This window comes from Fringilla coelebs (assembly GCF_963513975.1).
Source record: "Fringilla coelebs genome assembly, chromosome: 1".
Lineage (NCBI taxonomy): Eukaryota > Metazoa > Chordata > Aves > Passeriformes > Fringillidae > Fringilla > Fringilla coelebs.
The window spans coordinates 92,445,405-92,463,391 of NC_140028.1; the positions used below are offsets into that span (position 1 = coordinate 92,445,405).

At 38.2% G+C, this 17,987-nt stretch overlaps 1 protein-coding gene across 1 annotated transcript in view; it reads left to right on the forward strand.

Moving 5' to 3' along the window:
* Window positions 1-17,987, forward strand: part of CDKAL1 (CDKAL1 threonylcarbamoyladenosine tRNA methylthiotransferase) — a 378,616-nt gene that overhangs the window by 344,646 nt on the left and 15,983 nt on the right. The window contains exons 14-15 of the mRNA XM_084207700.1: window positions 6,035-6,118; window positions 10,579-10,743. Of these exons, the coding sequence (XP_084063826.1) occupies window positions 6,035-6,118; window positions 10,579-10,743 (249 nt within the window). The remainder of the gene's footprint in view (window positions 1-6,034; window positions 6,119-10,578; window positions 10,744-17,987) is intronic.

A 17,987-nucleotide genomic window follows, 5' to 3' on the forward strand; every position in this document is an offset into this window, starting at 1 on the left:
AAGCAGTCAGATGCAGGTGCACAGTAATAGAAAGGATCTATTTACCCTGAAGCGTGAGCAGTGGGCCAAGAAAGCAGAAGCAGTCTACTTCTATCTCTCGCCTCCTTCTCTCCCTACCTTTTCCCTCCCCCATAACTATGCCAACAAATTCATAAGGGGACCAAGGAGAAGGTGTTCACTTGCTGTTAATGAGCTGCAGTGCCTGCTGCCGAAGGTCTAAAGCACTTTTTGTTATGCTGATTGTGTACTATTAGAGCTGGCTGTCTTTTAATTTATACCTAATCCTTCCTTCCAGCTTGCACTGCCTCAAGCCAGCCTGGAAAATGGTTGAAAGAGTTTTTTTTCTGTGGGCATCTGTTGCCTGTGTCCATTCTGAATTTTGAATGATGCTATGGAAAGAACAGTGTGGCTGAAGCAAGCATGCCTAAAACAAAATTTTAAAAAGCCATTTTCCTAGATATTATTTCATAAGTTATACTTTTTATGCAATCTTTTAAAAAAAATAATTCTGCAGCTTTGTTTAAAGAAGGGCAGTTCAATAATGATGATTTAACAAAGTCAGCTGTATTGGTGGACGTGAAATGAGACACCTTGCTGAGCATTGTCTGCTTTTCACTTGGGTTTCCAGAGCTCATTAGTTAAGAGCTGAATACTTTCCTGTATGTGAAGACAAGCACCCAATGCTGTTTCCAAGGCTGAAAAAAACCTGAGCAATATAAGTACAGGAAAAACACTGAGAATTTTGCTTTTGTTGCAGATTAGTGGCATAGTAGGACTGAGACAGCATTGTCTAGGTTTGGGAGGAAGAAGTAGGGATACATGAAATCCATGAATTCAGCTGCTTGCTCTGCAGCACTGAAGTACTCAGGTTCCATGTTTCTGTCCCCAGGTAAAATGGGCCAGACATATGTTGTAAAGATTAATCTGACTGATTATTGTATGATGCAAAAGATATAGAACTCTAAGTATTTATTTGTCACTCTGTTGCTGTAGTTTTGTGCAGGGTTATGCACTGAACATAACATAATAAAAAAGAGGCATGTACCCATCTGGAATTGGACAGCTGTTGTAACATGAGCCTCAGTGAAGTGGCAGCTGTCTGTGCTGTGTGCTAGAAAAGTATATTTATCCCAGCATAAAAATTGTCATGCTCAGGAGCTGAACTATTTTAATGTTACTGCTTTCCAATATCCACGTTTAAATCCCAAATAACTTTGTCTAAAAGCTCTGAGACAAGTCCATGCTTTGTCTACAAGATTACCTTCAGAAAGGGAGAGATGTATACAGTCTAAATTTTGGAGGAGCAGTGCTGCATAGCAGAACAAAGCAGTACAAAGGAGATTTTGAAAAGATGTGTTCTGGTATAATCAAAACAGGACCATGTTATAAGTTTCTAGAAACTTTGTCGCTTTTACAGGGAGGTAGTGGCACACTTTGACTTCTTTGTCAGGTGGAGAGCACCCCTACAATATGTAAACAGAAGACCTAGAGAATGTTTGATTATAATTTTCAAGAAATTTGGCTCCTTTTTACAGATGGATTCACATGATTTTTAATAAATAGGTCCAGCAGTTTATTTCTGCTTTATAGTGAAGAATACATAGTCTGCATAATTACTAAAATTTATTCAAAATAATTAGACCACAACTGAAAAATCAGGAGAGAAGTAAACCAAAACTGATGTAGAAGAAACACTATCTACATTGCTTTTTCTTAAACTTTGTTATACTTAATAAAGGTCAAATATGTTTACTAGAAATATTCTATCCATCAGAATAATCTGCTAAAACATGCACATGTAAATTGTGACGGCGTGTATTTTTTGTTGCTTGCTTTGTGACATATTTAAATAACAAATACAGGAAAGGAGATTTTTATGTGGCTTCCAAGCCTTGTACTGAGTATGTTCCATGATGATTTGGGTCAGAATCCAAGCCAGCCTCTTTCAAGAAAAATGGAAACATACTTACCAATTCCACTATGAATTGAAGTTGGTCTGAAGAAGGGTTTGGCCACCGTCTCTAAATCAGTGGAGTTGCTACATGGGCAGTGTGCTTTCTTCTATGGGAGAAGTATAGAAGTACAGAGGTTGTTAATTTATATATATTTTAGCCAATCAGCGGTTCTTAAAAAAACAAAGCTGATAAAATACAGGTAAAAGAACAATAAGGAAACATTGAAAAAGATCATGTGCCACATGCCCTGTCTGTAGTAAGTAACAAATCCAAACTGTGGAAAAAAAATAAATTAGGGGGGTATACATTACCTGAGCGTAATCACAGCAGGCACCACTGCTGACGTTACATAGCAATATTCTATCACAGCATGTAAAAAGGGACAGTCCTTGGCACCCAAACTGTTGCAGAGTTTAAAAATCGGTCTTGTGTTTTATGTGATTCAGTCAGTTTTGGTTTAAGAGAGAAACTTAATTTGACTGCAGCCAAGAAGGATTTTGGACATTTCTTGCTGTTCATTCGTTCTATAAAATCAGCCAGCTGGAAAACCTGCTTTTCATCGTTTCCGGTAAAGGAAAAACTGAGTTAAAGAATTATCATGTCAGAATTTCCTGTAGGATAAATGAAAATGAAATAAAAGTTCCTAAATGATTTGATTATTAACTCTGAGATTTACAAACTTCCTGGTAACTGTTGCAGTGCAGGAAGTGATCAGACCAGCAATGATTGTTGCGTGGTTTTTGGTGAAAGCAAACTGCCCTTGAGAAAATTGTGTGACCAGTCCACTTTGGCATGGGGGAGGTTGCTGAGCAATGTTTTTTTGCTATCATTCATAAATATTTTCCTGATGTGATCCATAAAGTAAAAAACAATGCTTCTATAGGAAACCTTTCCAAATTGAGATGCCAGGGCTGAGTTGCCTCAGTTCCAGATGCTTTGGCAGAATTGTAGTTCCCTGAGAGCTGGAACTCATGTGTACCTATGGAAGCAGATGAAAGAATAGGAATAAAAATAAGATACTGAACTATTTCTGCTGCTACATGCCTGAAAAAAAAATCATCAAAGTTATTATAATTATGACTGTTATTAGATATCATGTCTGGTTTCTGCATATTTAAATTCTGAGAGAGGTGAAACTTAGGCACTTAGAGATCCCAGGGGAATAATTGCAGAAATGATGACATATTCCACTTTTTGAACAAATTTCAATACCAAAGCTGCGTTCTGCGTACTTACATTTCTTCTTAATTATACTTGGATGCAGGATAGATAGTAATTTTCTGTCTTACAAATGCATGTAGCCAATTACTCTTGTAGATCATGAATACGCAATGGCCTAACTCATTAAATGGAATTTTCCTTCTCTGTTGATATGGCAAAGGAGTCTGCAAATAGCTGAGCGTGTTATCTCTTTGGGAGCTCAGCCTTGGCCGAGGCTGCAGATCCATAACTTCAGCAAGTGGACCGTCACTGGTTTTACTTTTCATTTCTTACAATGCACCGTGCTAGTCCTGAATGTCTGTCTGTCTGTATGCATGTACTGTAAATTGGTATAGGCTGTGTTGCTCCTCCGAGCTTCTGGTCTTCAATTTAAATGCCACCATTCTGATCCTATGTGACGAATTTAGTCTCCCTGATTTCTTTCCATTCCTAAGAAATTCTGAGCGCAGAATCTCTCCCTCTGGCCCACTGAGACATGCAGACCTGACTTCTTTTGGCTCCTGGAAGCAAAGCTGAGAAAAATTGGCAACATGTCCCTGAAGAAACCACAGCTTATATCAAATGATCTAACACAGGTGTTCTTTTCTTCTTCCCTCTGATTTTTAAAATTTTTTTTCTGCATAATATGCTTCCTTTCTGTCATCTCAGGGTATTAAGATAACACATGTAGCCTAGTCTGCTTCACAGGCAGGGTTTGTAGCCATGATGAAGGCAGACTGTTATGACCAGAGAGAGCCAGGGAACCACAAGACAACTGAGAAATGAGTTACAGACCAAATATTTCTCTGAGCCAGTTTTGCTAAGTTTTGGTGTTGGTAAATAATAAACAGGATGTGAGGACATGACTTGATCATTGGCTTTTCAGTGGTGGCATGTTTGCCCATGGGTGAATGTTGCTTATCTCACATTATGTCCTCCTCTTTTTCATAATATTGCAGGACATCTGAGACTTGAGCACTTCAGTTCTACAGCAGATGTTGAGCTGTGATTTTTAAAAGCTGTGGTCTCAAATATTATGGAAGTAGCAAAACCTCTCTGTTCAGGGGAAATTTTTTCTGTAATCTTATTACTGGAGTAGTTATCTCGAGTGCCTTATTGACGTGTTTTGCAAAACTCTTCTGGGGATTTGCATTTAATGACTGTTTACTTGAAAACAATAATAAAAAAACCACCATGCTGTTGGTTACACTGGATTTTTACAAAAATTTAAGTATGTTTTATCAGTTGTTATTTGTAGTTGCAGATTTCCCAGAGAATGGAGATTCTAAATGTGTTATAAACAAGTCTTAAACACCTCTTAAAAGTGTGCAAAAATAGACGTATTTTCTACTATTAGGATTCTGCCACTGGGTCTGGAACTTGGGGATTTGGCCCCTTCTGCTGTGTACCCCACAACTTGTGGTTCTGGGGAGTGAAGTCTATCTGCCTTTGGGGAAATGAGCTGGGTGTTTGCTGTTTCCCTTGCTTTCCAGGGTTTACTTTGGGAATGTTCCAGACAAATGCAGGAGGAAGGGAAGGCAAGAGTTATTCTGTGAAATCTTTCTTTTCATCAAGTGGAGAATTATGTACATATCTCGTGTGTATACATGTGTGTACATATATATAACTGTAATGCAGATGTGACATTGCTCTTCCTATTTCTTAAAGTTCTGTTTTCTACAATTAACTGTAAGACAAAATCCTAATCTTATCTTTTACTGCTTGTACCTTAAAGAATCAAAACATTATTGTCCTCTCTGAATCTTGCAGAGCTCACATGGAATGTATGATGGAGATCTTAAAACTTGTGTGTAACAGCTGCCACTGGGATGTGGTGGGAATCTTTGAGGGAGAGGGGAGGGGAATGTAACATTGCTCATGGATTTTAAAACTGTGGAGTAAAATGTGAAACCTTTTGAGTCTCAGAATAGTAATAAAAGCAGTGAGTAAATTTAACTTGCTAGACAGTTGTAATTTGCAGCATGCATTTGTCAAATAGTTTGGAAATAATCTAGAGCACATTTAGATGGAAAAAGTAGAGATGGACTCAGACTAAAAATGTGAGCTAAATGTCCTTCCAGGTTTGCAGAAATTAAGCTATACATTTCATCAAAAACTCAGTAATGGACAAGACCAGAGGGAGATTTTGAACTTTGGGGAAAGTCAGATTTTGTTCCATACTCTTTGGTCCCTAAATGCAGCTGATTTGTCTTTGAGTCTTCAATTTAATTTTAAAATTGGTGGTTCCTTTGCACAGTGTAAGTGCATTTGGAAGTTGAGAAGTATGATTGAAACACAGGTCTTTCCAGACCAGTGTTTATTTTGCCTTTAGTATGTTGGGTCTGTGAGTTGTTAAAAACTCTTCTTGAGTCTTTGTAATATTCAGTGTTGGCTCCACTGCCGTGGAAATCAGTGTGATCTCATGAGTACAGAGGAATGACATCACCAAGAGGGAATAAGGAGATGCCCCAACATTGTAAATTACAAGTGTTACTTTTAAAGAAAAGACACCCTTTTGGTGATTGATCACAGATTTTTTTCATTAGGTGGATGAAAAGGTAATGGATTTAGTTCACATCTGACATTTTTATTTTCTATTATGCTAATAAATAAAAATCAGTTTATATTTCTGAACTGGATTATCATGTTAAGCTCTCATTTTTCTCATGACAGCCCTTCAGTTCTGTCCCTCGATTCTTTTAACCCTGTCAGTTTTAGACTCTTGTAAGTAGGGTTTTCTCTACTCCACTTTCTTGCTGATACAGTGTTTCCTCAGAGAATTTGATTATTTCTGCTAAGGGCATTTGTTTGTAGCTGAAGTTCTCGGTATAATTCATTGGTTTTGCTTTCTAAGTCATCTCTCCTCTTCTATTTTCCAGGTTGGTGAGAGGCAGAGAGTTCTGGTAACAGAAGAATCCTTTGACTCCAATTACTATGTTGCTCACAATCCTTTCTATGAGCAGGTACAGTTAAATAAACCAAATAACATATTTTTCTTTTATCTTTGCTTTCTGATAATCTCAGCAACAGTGCATCATGATTTAAAAAAACATAGTTAAGAAATAGAAGCACTTTCCAGGAAACATGTCACCATCAAGACTTTTTAATGAGATATTTTGTTTTATTATTGTGTTATAAATATAATTTACCTGAAATTATGTTTAGAAATATACAGTGGATGTTTGAGTGTACAGCATGGTTTAAGAAGCTGTTAATTATTGCAGTAATTTTAACTTCAATGTTCCCAAAGCACTGATTTCTGAATATTTGAGTCATGACAATTTGCATACATCTTTCTGAAAAGTGTTTCAGGCAATGAAATTTGAAAAAAAATATCCTAACAATAGAAGGGTCAGAAACTTTTTTAGATAAACACTTGGACATGATATATTGTGTTTCATAGAATCATACAATGGAAGGGGCCGTGCTGGCCACCCCTCTTTGGATACAGCACAGGATACAATTGGCTTTCTGGTCTGCAAGGGCACATTTCTGGCTCACTTCCAGCCTTTCAACCACCAGCACTCCCAAGTCCTTCTTGCCAGCAAAGTTCTCACTCTCCATGAGTTCTTCTCCCAGTCTGTACTTATGTCTGGGATTGCCCCAGCCTGGCTGCAGCACCTTGGACTTGGACTTGTTGAACCTCATTTTGCTTTTGTGGGTTCACTTCTCTGGCTTGTTTGGTCCCCCTAAATGGAATACCTTCCTCCTAGTTTTTGTCATTTCCTTTTGTGTACTCAAGTAGATAAATTTTTGCCACACAAAAACATTATCTTTGAGCTAGGTAGGAAGTACACGTCAATTTCACAAAATTGTTATTTTTGATCAAAAGCTGATGACTTGCTTGAGACCAATAAAATTGGCTTTCCTGAATCTTCATGATTTTATTCTCCATTTTCTTGGACTAAGGTGTCTACAATTTGCTTTGGCTACCATTAGGTTGTTTTGGTTTTTTTTCTGAACCTGGGGAGATTATAAATGATGGCTGTGCTTTCTTCTGGTTTTGGGTTATGTTACAGAATTTATTTATTTGTTTTTCCTTAGTAGTAAGTAACATTGCTATTCTTGAAATATCTATTTCATTTAGATATAGGGGTCACTAATTATTTTTCCTCACTTTCTCCTTTTTTTTTTGTTACATATCCAACTTCTGTCTAAGTCTTATGTATTGATGCTCCTTGATTTTGTAGCTTTTCAGTCAGACTTGAGGAACATGATCTTCCACATAGAGATTAAAAAGAAATTTCTTGGGACTTTTTTGTTCAATGCTTGTTTTATGGGAGCTTAATTAATTCAATGAAAAGCAATATGTACAGGAAACAAAGTGTTGATTTTTTTGTGTTTGTACAGCACCTAATACAGCTCATGACTGGGACTGGTAAAGAATTCACAAAATACAAATAGTCACGTAGGGATTCATTTTAAATTCTATTAGGGAAGAAATGCTTTCCATTAAGGAAATGCAAATCTTTTCCCTAAAATGTTATGTATGGCGTGTTTCATAAGGATGGTATCCTACTGCTCACCCAGGTAAGCACAAGAATCCATGCTAGTAACTAAGATTATTAGCAGTAAATTGAATGATAGTAAATTGAAAACCACTCTAAAGTCTAAATATCATATTATATATTATTTAAGCTGAAGCTCAGAATCCTAGTGTACTGTTCTGTTAACTCAAATAGTTATCAAATGTATTCTGTCTTCACTGAGCTCATCTGTACTGAAAGAATTTGCTATTAAACCCACATCAATCCAGCTGCACAGACAGACTTAGTGGTAGAGCTGCAGCTGACGTTTGTGAAGGCTTAGGTGATACAGTTTACATTGAACAGAGTAGTCTAAAGTGACCAAAGAGTGCTTTGCCAGGTCCACAGCCAAGGGCAGAGTTTCGGCTGGTTTAACTTCGTTTCTTAGAAATAGCATTGGGGGTTTTTTTTCTTAACAAATACTTCAAAAAATATCTGAGTGTATGCAAAGGCTGGATGCTTGGTTATTTATGCTATCTCCCAGGTTTTTTCACTTAACCTGTTTCTTTTTCTGAAGTTTGGTTTATATTTAGTTACTTCACTTTTTCATGAGGAGATGGAAGACTTACAGAGGTCATGAGTCCAGTGTATAATCAGCTACCTAGTTTCCTTTTGATTTAAATTTACCCAAGATGAGTTACTTGGGAAGAACTGTGATCCAGTCACATTGTAACACTCTCTGAGCATTAGGATTCTGACTTTGTGTTTGCTGAGTCTCAGCTTGCCTGTCTCTGAAAGGCAAAGATTTCTGCTTTTCTTGTAAGATGCCTAGGAAGATCAGCAGGATCCTAGGATCGCAAAGTGTTTACAGTCATGAACACCTTGAGCCTTCAGGGAAGAAGGGCAACCACTGGTGGTAATTGACTCCAAGTGGGACAATCAACAGTTTGTGATAGGTGAAAATGGAGAGGCAGTGTTTGGCAAAAAAATGGTCTTCAAATGTGGGCGGCGCAGATTTTTTTTCTCTGAAAGTCCTCTGACCATGTAGTCCTAAAAATGAAGCCATTTTAAGGCATTTCAATTTCAGCATCAAAGAATCAAGATAAAAAGATAAGATCTTTTCCTTTGAAAAGCTCTCCTCGGCCCTGGTGAGGTCACATCTGGAGTGCTGTGTCCAGTTCTGGGCTCCTCAATTCAAGACAGACACAGGGCTGCTGGAATGGGTCCAGTGGAGGACAGCAAAGATGATCAAGGGACTGGAGCACCTCTCTCATGAGGAAAGGCTGAGGAAGCTGGGCCTGTTCAGCCTCAAGAAGAGGCAACTGAGAGGGGATCTCATCCATGTCCCTAAGCATCTGAAGGGAGGGTGTCAGAGGATGTTTCCAGGTATTCCTCAGTGGTACCAAGCTGTAGGACAAGAGGCAATGGACAGAAAATGATGCTCAGGAAGTTCCCCCTGAACATGAGTATTGAATTTGCTGGCAACCCCGATGAGGGGAGAGAGAATGATGATGCATCTGACTCCATCTTATCAGAAGGCTAATTAATTATTTTATTATACTAAATGATTCTATACTATATTGCATCTAAACTGAATCTGCCAAGCACTCAAGTCTGCACAGAACTGCACAGAATTCTTGTGACTGTCAGCCCACTGTCCCGACATACACACACTCTTGGCCCTGATAGGCCAAGGAAACAAACACCATCACTTTGGATAAACAATCTCCATATTGGAGATTGCCTTGGATAAGCAATCTCCATATTGGATTCTACTTTTGCACAAACAGAAGCACAGCAAGTAAGAATTGTGTTTTCTTTCTCTGATGTTCAGAGAATGTGAAACCCAGGAATATTCTTGAGAAGAATTGTGCCTTGCTTTTTTCTGTGAAGAGAAATGTGGGGCTACACATGAGGAAGAGCTTTACTGTCTGGGTCACCATGCACTGGGACAGATTGCCCAGAGAGGGTGTGAAGTCTCCCTCACTGGAGAAATTCCAGAACTGCCTGGGTGCAATCCTGTGCCATGTGCTCTACAATGACCCTGCTTGAACTGGGAGATTGGATCAGATGACCCCTCTGAGGTCCCTTCCAACCTGATCCATCCTGGGATTCTGTGTGTGGATAAGCTTTAAGTAAATGTTATTTAATAAGTCCCCATGATTCAATTTTTCATTGTAAACAGTGTAAAAAATGTAATTTCATCAGGACGTTATTCCTCTTTTCTTTTTCAACTGCTTACCTATTTTAGAGCCATTTTAAGTCCATTTATTCTTCCATTCCAAAAAATGTTGCTCCTGTATTTTGGGCTCTTTCTTTTTTTAAATGCATGACCTAGGAACATCTGTTTTGTGCTTTTATGTGATGTGGGACTGTCTGATATCATGGTTGTACAAATTCAGGAAAGAGTGGCATTAGTTGCTGACCCAAGACACAGTCATCTATTTTTACAGGCGTTCAATGTCAATCATGCATCTCAGCTGCAAAGGATCTGCACAATCAAAATAAAGGCTTGTGCAAAGAGAAAAGGGTACACTTTCTGTCCTGAAGCCTTCACAGACTCAGAACTATTTTTTTTTTAAGTGTCATGGGACAGAGATGAAAATGGGAAGCTTTACAGCAGTTTGTTAGAATTGTGTAGTACGAATGTCCTTGGGAACTCTTTGGGTCTGGATTCAAAAGCCGCAATTCAGGCCAAACTTTCTCATCAACCAAAAAACATGACTTTAGGAATTGGTTGGAGTTGAAAAGAGCTGAGCTAACACTGCAAAGCTCTTGTAGAATGCAGGTTGGAGATCTTACTGGTCAAGTGTGCCAGGGGCTGTAGTGTATGCTGGTTACTTAAATGTTTTAGGATTTTCTCTGATGTTTATCAAAAATCTGTTTTCTGAATGGATACTAGAGACTCTAATGTTCCTTGCAGTATTTAGTAACTATGTCTTTATTTTATTTGAAAGGTTCTTGTGCCAAAGGATCCTCTGTTAATGGGTAAGATGGTAGAAGTGAATATTTATGAAGCTGGGAAACATTTTATGAAGGGGCAGCCAGTATCAGATGCCAGAGTTCATACTGCATCCATCAGCAGACCATTAGCAAAAGGAGAAGTTTCTGGTTTAACAGAGGTGAGTAAAAGACATTTTCTGCTGTACTACACTGGCAAATCCACAGCTGTTCAAGCAAAATGATTCCATGCTATGTATCTGTTATCATTTTATAGTTCCCATTTATATATGCATGAAGCTTTAATCTTTTCTGACAGATTGAAATCTGAATTCAAAATATATTTTTGCTGATGCTCGTAGCTTTACTTTGCTGACTATAAAGGCAATAATACACTTGTTTCTTGTTTCTAGATGCAAGATGGGTAAAGAACATACTAGAATTGAAAAGATTAAACACCAGTAATTATATAATTCTATATATTTCAGTTTAGTGGAAGGATGAATCTTTTTTTTTTTTTTTACAAAGCTGTTTTTAAAAAATATGTATTGATTACATATCTGTTAAAACAGGTCTAAACACTATTCAGAGATTCAAAATTAATTGATGGGTAGAGGTGCAGAATATATTTACAATATACTTTGGAAAAAGGTCAACATCTGATTTAGTCATGTAAAAAAAATGAAACTCTTTTTAAAAGAGATCTGATTCTTATTTTACAGCTCAGTAGATATGGCTGTTAGCCAAGTATTCTCATACATTTCATGGAGCTCTAGTTGTAAAAACTGATGGAGTGTGAAATGAAAATGTGTATCACATTTCTAAGCATCATTTGATGTCCTTTCTCCAGCACTGTTGTTAGGATCTCCAACAAATATGTAGCACATGGGAGAAGGATAATTGGCAGTTTATCAGCCACCTTACTGCTTTTACAGTAAATTGCTGATAAGTATTAAAGTATATACATGTCCTTGTTTATGTTCTAAGCAGGCACATTTAAAATACATCATCAAGGCATACCTGAGGTGACCAGTGTTAAGCTAAGCTCCTTGGTCTCTTGAAAAGGCTGGCTGTGGAAACACAGAGCAGCAATAATGCACTCCCTGTAATGCACCTACTGTAATGTGTTCAGCAGATCATGACACTTAGGCACAAACACATTACTAAGCTCTCCATTAATATTGTCTGTGTGTATGTGTATATTGGCCTGATAAGGGTCTGTAAGAGATAAAAAACAGCCAAAACCTTCAAATTGTCTGGTTGGACTATGTGGCTATTTAAGCACAGCTGATTTTTTCATCAGAATGTTTTTTTAAAAATAATCTGCTGGAACAGAGCCAAGATTGTCATTAAACTGAGTGTGTGCTGCCAGAAGCTTGTAGATGGAGACAAGCAAGCAGACTCTTGACTGAATTTTTTAATGTTAAAATGAGAGGTAAAAATATTAAAATCAAGGATACTGATAATTTCCATAGGGACTCATTGAGATATGGACCTGGTACAAGTACCTGGAATTCCCCTATAAATGGCTGCAGCAAGCAAATGATAAGGCAAATTTCTTTTCATTACATTTGTGCTTACCAGTGCTCCTTCAAGGGAGTATTTTATATATGATTGGGCCACTGGAAATGTTGGGAACTTTTGTGTAATGGAAAAAACTAGAATCTCAGTATTTCAGTGAATGGAACAGCTTTGGTACATAGAGTGTGCAGCTGAAAGCTTTTAATCACACTTGGCCAATGTATAATATATAGAACATTAACTGAAATTCTTAGTGGGAAGTTCATCCTGAAAAGTTGCACATATAAATAGAAACTCAGGAACTTTCTTCAGATTTTCAGGGAAAAAAAAGTCAGTTTGCCACAAAAGTTACCTTGGATTTCTGGCTGGCTGCAAGATGCAATTTGGGTTGCTCTGTTTGGTTGGACTGCTGGGAAACACTTCCTGCTGCGTGTGCTCAAGACACATAGTTCCAATCAAAGATGCTTTGAGCAAGATAAAAGGGGCTCATGTGAGGGTCATGTGAGCCTTTTGTAGCTTGTTACGTGCACGGATGGCAGGTTGGGGAAAGATGAAGGAGGCAACTCAGAACTGATGAATTCAGATTTCCCAAAAGTAGCAAAATATCTTGGATCTTTAACAAGGTCCCAAGTGTCTCCACTAGGTTTTCTGCAGCTTGCAAAACTAAAACCTTGGATAAATTTTCCACTGTGCACACATATGAGCAAGAATTAAAGTCTGCTCTACTAGTAGTGTTTTCATTAACTTACATAGGACACGGTAAAAGGTGTTTCAAAATCCATCACAGCTGTACTTCTCCCTAATGAGGAATGCTCACAGAAAGAGTGAAAGCTTTTGAAACTGTAGTTTTTAAGGAAATTAATCAGTTAAGAGCATCAGCATGTGAGGATGTCAAAGCAAGTCATAAACTCATCCTAAGCAAGAAGACACTTCTAGAGATACTGTGAGGAAAAGTGCCTCCAAAAAATCAAAGCTTATCTGCAGTTGTGCACTCTCTTTCTCATCTGATACATTGCCCTCCATAATTTTTTTCTGACAAATTCAGAGTGAGCACCACAAGCAACATGTGTGTCTGAAGGAACAGTTGTAGACCTTTTTTTAAACTTCTTGGCTGCATGACTCTGGTAGCAAACTGGTCCACAGAAATAAAAGAAGTAGGTCGCCAACTGGAGTCAACAGATTTGACTGAAAAAGAGGGAATGCAAAATGCAAAACCACAAAGGACAATTTAGAGTGTCCATAAAATATTCACACATTGTATGTCTGTGACAAGTAAGGAGGGAAATATATATAGAATTAATTCAGAGTATTTCTAGCATTTCATGCTTTTTCAGTGTCTGAAGAACACAGCTAATATGTATAACCATTAATGTACTAATGATGTAGAATGTCTTACAGTTATACTCTTTAAGGAAAAAACTGGAACCAAGTGGATGGTAGAAGGTCTTGACATTCAATAACGTTAAGTTCTGTGGCAGAATTTGGGATGGGAAGGACAGAAGAGTCTTGGAGTCAGCAGCTGGGGTTAAAAAGCTGTCAAAGCAATCAGACTTAGTGATTGTTGTGGACATACTAAGTAGTAAAATGCACAAGTATTTGCCAGGATTTTTTTTTAATCTTCATGAACTTTGTTATAAAAGCCACTCAAAAAGAAGTGATGTCTCCAAGGGCATAATTTTACAGGGTGGCTATTTGGGAGGGCAAACACATTTAGAAATTTCGGTTGACAGATCTACTGTAGACTTACTTGGGTTTAAAATGGACAGTTGCTGATTCAGTGAGAGAACCATGTTTAGAAGGCATACATTGCAGAGGATATATAGGTGAAAGTTGAAGTCAATAAAGCATGAACACATGTAAAGGCAGTTTTGAATTTGGTTCTAGTAAATCTGAGATAGGATGTATGTGAACTGGACATTAAAAAGTAGTGACAATTACCTTAAAATGAACATTCAGACAAAACAAACCTGTCACGAGTTAGTAACTGCAATTACAAATACCAGTGAATAAGTATTTCAAAGCTCTGATCCAGGTTTAGTTCTGTTAAGTTTCACAAGAACAAAAAGAAAATATAAATGCTGTAGATGTTACATCTTTTCATTGTGGTAGGCTTGAAGCTGACAAAGAATTAGTGCACTTCAGCATTTTGAGATTCAGAAAGCAATTTAGCATGTTTTCTATGTTCTTAAGCACTCTGGTAAACTTGTCTCTTAGGATTTGGAGGTAGGTTTGCAATGCACATAGTGTTGAGTATATTATCTTTGGATAATATTTTTGAAAAGTCAGCAGTGTGTGTCAACAGTCTAAATGTAATCTAATTTAGAAAAAAAAAATTTAATATTTGTATTTGTTTTATTCGGGCATATTTAGAGATCTTGACTGTTTCTCAGCAGCATAAAATACCTAATAAATGTATCCTGTTTACAGACAAATGTTTGCCCAAAACTAATAATTGAAAAAAAGTAAGAATCTGCAAGAATATGATCTCTTGTTAGAACCAGAAATAGAGTATGTTATGCTTCTGTACTCCAAAAATAATTCTGGTTGTTTACATATGTTCTGTGGCTAGAGGAAAGAAATACTGCAAGATGAGAAATATATGAAGAAAAGACCAAAAGGCTGAGGGATAAAAATAAAAGGCTGGCTACCTGCCAGAGTTGCAATGCATTGCCAGAATCAAAGACCCATAAGTCTGAGGGCCTTTGGTGGGAAGTTTTAATCAGATGGAAAATTAGGGCAAGAGGAAAAAAAAAATTTAACAGGCTGTTTAATCCCCAGTCATAATTATTTTATGTTCATAGTTCATGTTTCTATAATGCCTCTGTGACTGACTTCCTTTTCAAACAAATGCAGGCACGTCTTTCAGTTTTCTGTTTTCCATTGGTTTCTGTGATTATATTCTCCATGTCTAACACTTCCTCTGTGAATGGCATCTGCTGGGAGCCACCATTTCCAATGTCTCTTTTTGTGAGTCTGGGATCTTGGTGCACATCTCTGTGGTTCCTAGGCCTTGGAAATACCCACAGTTGGCCTGTTAAGCTAATAGCTATTCAAGTCATTGAGCTCTTTGGAGGAAATGAGGAGTGAGCCACTGATTTTCAGTTAGCCACCAATTATTTTTGGTCATTCTGCTTTTTTCTGTTTTCTCTCCTGTCCTTCCTGCATTTTAGCTGCAGTAGGTTATTGTGGCATTGTGCTTCTGGATACTAATGAAGAAGATTTATGTTACTGGTCTTACAGTTAGCCACAAATATTTTCTAGTTACATGAGGAAAAACATCACCCAGCCTTTTTTTATGATGTTAAGAAACAGGAAAGATGCATATATCAAACACTTCTTTATAGCCTGCCAGCAAGAAAATTCAACAAAGCATAGCTTAAAGGAAACTCTCTGATCTCAGGTAGAAAGGGTGCTTCACTTGCAGGCAAAATAAAATGGAGAAGGGGTAAGAAAATATCTTCTGCTGGAACAGAAATGAAAGAAACCGTGTCAGAATTAAGATCTCTCTATTGGAAACTTCCTTCAAGGACTTGGAAGGAAATGTGGAAGATGTGTGTTAATTAATAAGCATAGTTTTTACATGTGCTGGAGTTTCAAAGTGGTGGAAAATTTGGTTCCTGAACAGGAACTAGAGATTAGAGATTTAGGACAAAAAGAGAATGAGGAAGCAAATCTTAGATCCAAAAATGCATAGAGGTGTGTGTAGAGGAATCTTTCTTAAAATTTCAGAACCCGTAGAAAGAGAAATGCTAATGAAAGACTGGAATTCCCAAAGAAGAAAGATAAACTAATATAGAATATGGAACCTTTTACCTCTCTCAGAAAACTACTTTGCAATGGGATCTTTGTATCACAAAGTCCAAGAAAGGGCAATATGAGAAATGTAGGGAAATTTCTATTAAAGAGAAACATGCTGACAGAAAAAGGAACATTTTCTATGTAAGATCATTTTCAAGTAATTCTTTATGAAAATATGATGCGCTGCTTGATGCTCTTGCATTCTTAGGAGCATCCCTTTGTTAGCTCAGTTGAACTCTCTCCCACTTTCTGATACCTTTTTTGGCACACTAAGCTGAGTGGGGCAGTTGTTGCACCTGAAGGGTGGAATGCCAAGCTCAAGGACTGGGCCCATGGGAATCTCATGATGTTTAACAAGACCAAGTGCAAGGTGCTGCAGGGCAATCCCTGGTATGAACACAGGCTGAGGAATGAACAGATGGAGAGCAACCCTGCCAAGAAGGACTTGGGATTGCTGGTGGGTGAGAGGCTGGTCATGACCAGGTAATGTGCACTTGCAGCCCAGAAGGCCAACCTCATCCTGGGCTCCATCAAAAGCAGAGTGGCCAGCAGGGAGAGGGAGGGGATTCTGTCCCTCTCTTCTGGTGAGACCCCACCTGCAGTGCTGCATCCAGCTCTGGGGTCCCTGTCACGGGAAGGACGTGGACCTGTTGGAGAAAGTGCAGAGGAAGCCACCAAGATGATCAGAGGGATGGAGCATCTCTCCTACGAGGAAAGACTGGGAGAATTAGGTTTGTTTAGCCTGGAAAAGAGGACACTTTGTGGCCTTTCAGGATCTGAAGGGAATCTGCAACGAAGATGGAGAGGTACTTTTCTCATGAGCAGGTAGCGACAGGACAAGGGGGAACGTATTCAAACTGAAAGAAAGTAGGTTTGGATTACATATTCAGAAGAAATTCTGTACTGTGAGGGAATGAGGCACTGGAACAGGTTGCCCAGAGAAGCTGTGGATGTCCCAACTCTAGAGGTGTTCAAGATCAGGTCGGATGGAGCTTTGAGCAACCTGGTTTAGTGGAAGGTGTCCCTGCCCATGGCAGGGGAATTGGACACAGATGATCTTTAAGGTCCCTTCCAACACAAACCATTCTATGGTTCAATGATTTCTCTGAAAGAACTGATTGTAGGGCTAAGTGTACAAGTACTTAGTGCTTTTGCATGTATTAATCTGTTTTATTTAATGTGTTCCTTGTATTCCCTGTTGGTTGTAAATAGAGGTCATAAAAGATGGTGTAAAATCCATTTCAATTGATCTCTTTTTCTTACATTTTCTTCAGTTCTTTCATGAAGGTTACTATTAAGTTAGTGTAATAAGAGCTGTATTTCCTTTTGAAGAGCAGAGCTCCATGCCACCTATGGATGTTTCATAAAGGAACCTTTGAAAGTCTCTTTTTTTTCCTGAAAATTGTCATGTGTTCTTTCTTAGATGCTGATTTTCATGATCTACACATCTGCATGCTTGGTTCATTTGGGAAATTGAGTTGACTTGAATTTTTCTTCTGCTTGGAAGCCCATTTCTTGGCTTTAAATTTGAAACTTGCAAGTCAAGTCTTTCGTATGGGCAGAGTAAATTTTTCTTGCTGGGTTTAGATAAGCACTGGCTCAAATCCCATGTAGTAGTTGGGAAATTTTAATCAATGCTAATCTTTAGGAACATAGTTAGCCAATGTCTGTGACAAAACACTTGAGGTGGAAAGCAGCCACCTTGGGTCATGGGTATGGGCTAGGTGACTTCTTTGTTTCCAGCCTTATCTGCTGTAATTCAGTGAACATTTTAATTTAGCCATTTGATGGCTCCCAAACTGGAACAGAAGGTAGTGCAAGAGTTGATCCAACACATTTCTCTACCCTGCTTGCAGGTATAAAATACACAGAAGTGATTTAAGGCAGCAAGCCCAAGAACCAACATAAGACCTTCACCAAGTAGTTTTGTCCTGGCGTCTTTAATTTAATGGGCCTGTTGTCTTCCTGCCCCTCCCTCTGGCAGGGCTGAATTTCAACTACAGTGATCAAAGCTCAGCTGAAACAACACATATTACATAGACCCTTTTCAAACAAATGCTCACCACAGTCTGTTTCAGGTGAAAAAACCTGAACATTAATTTATATA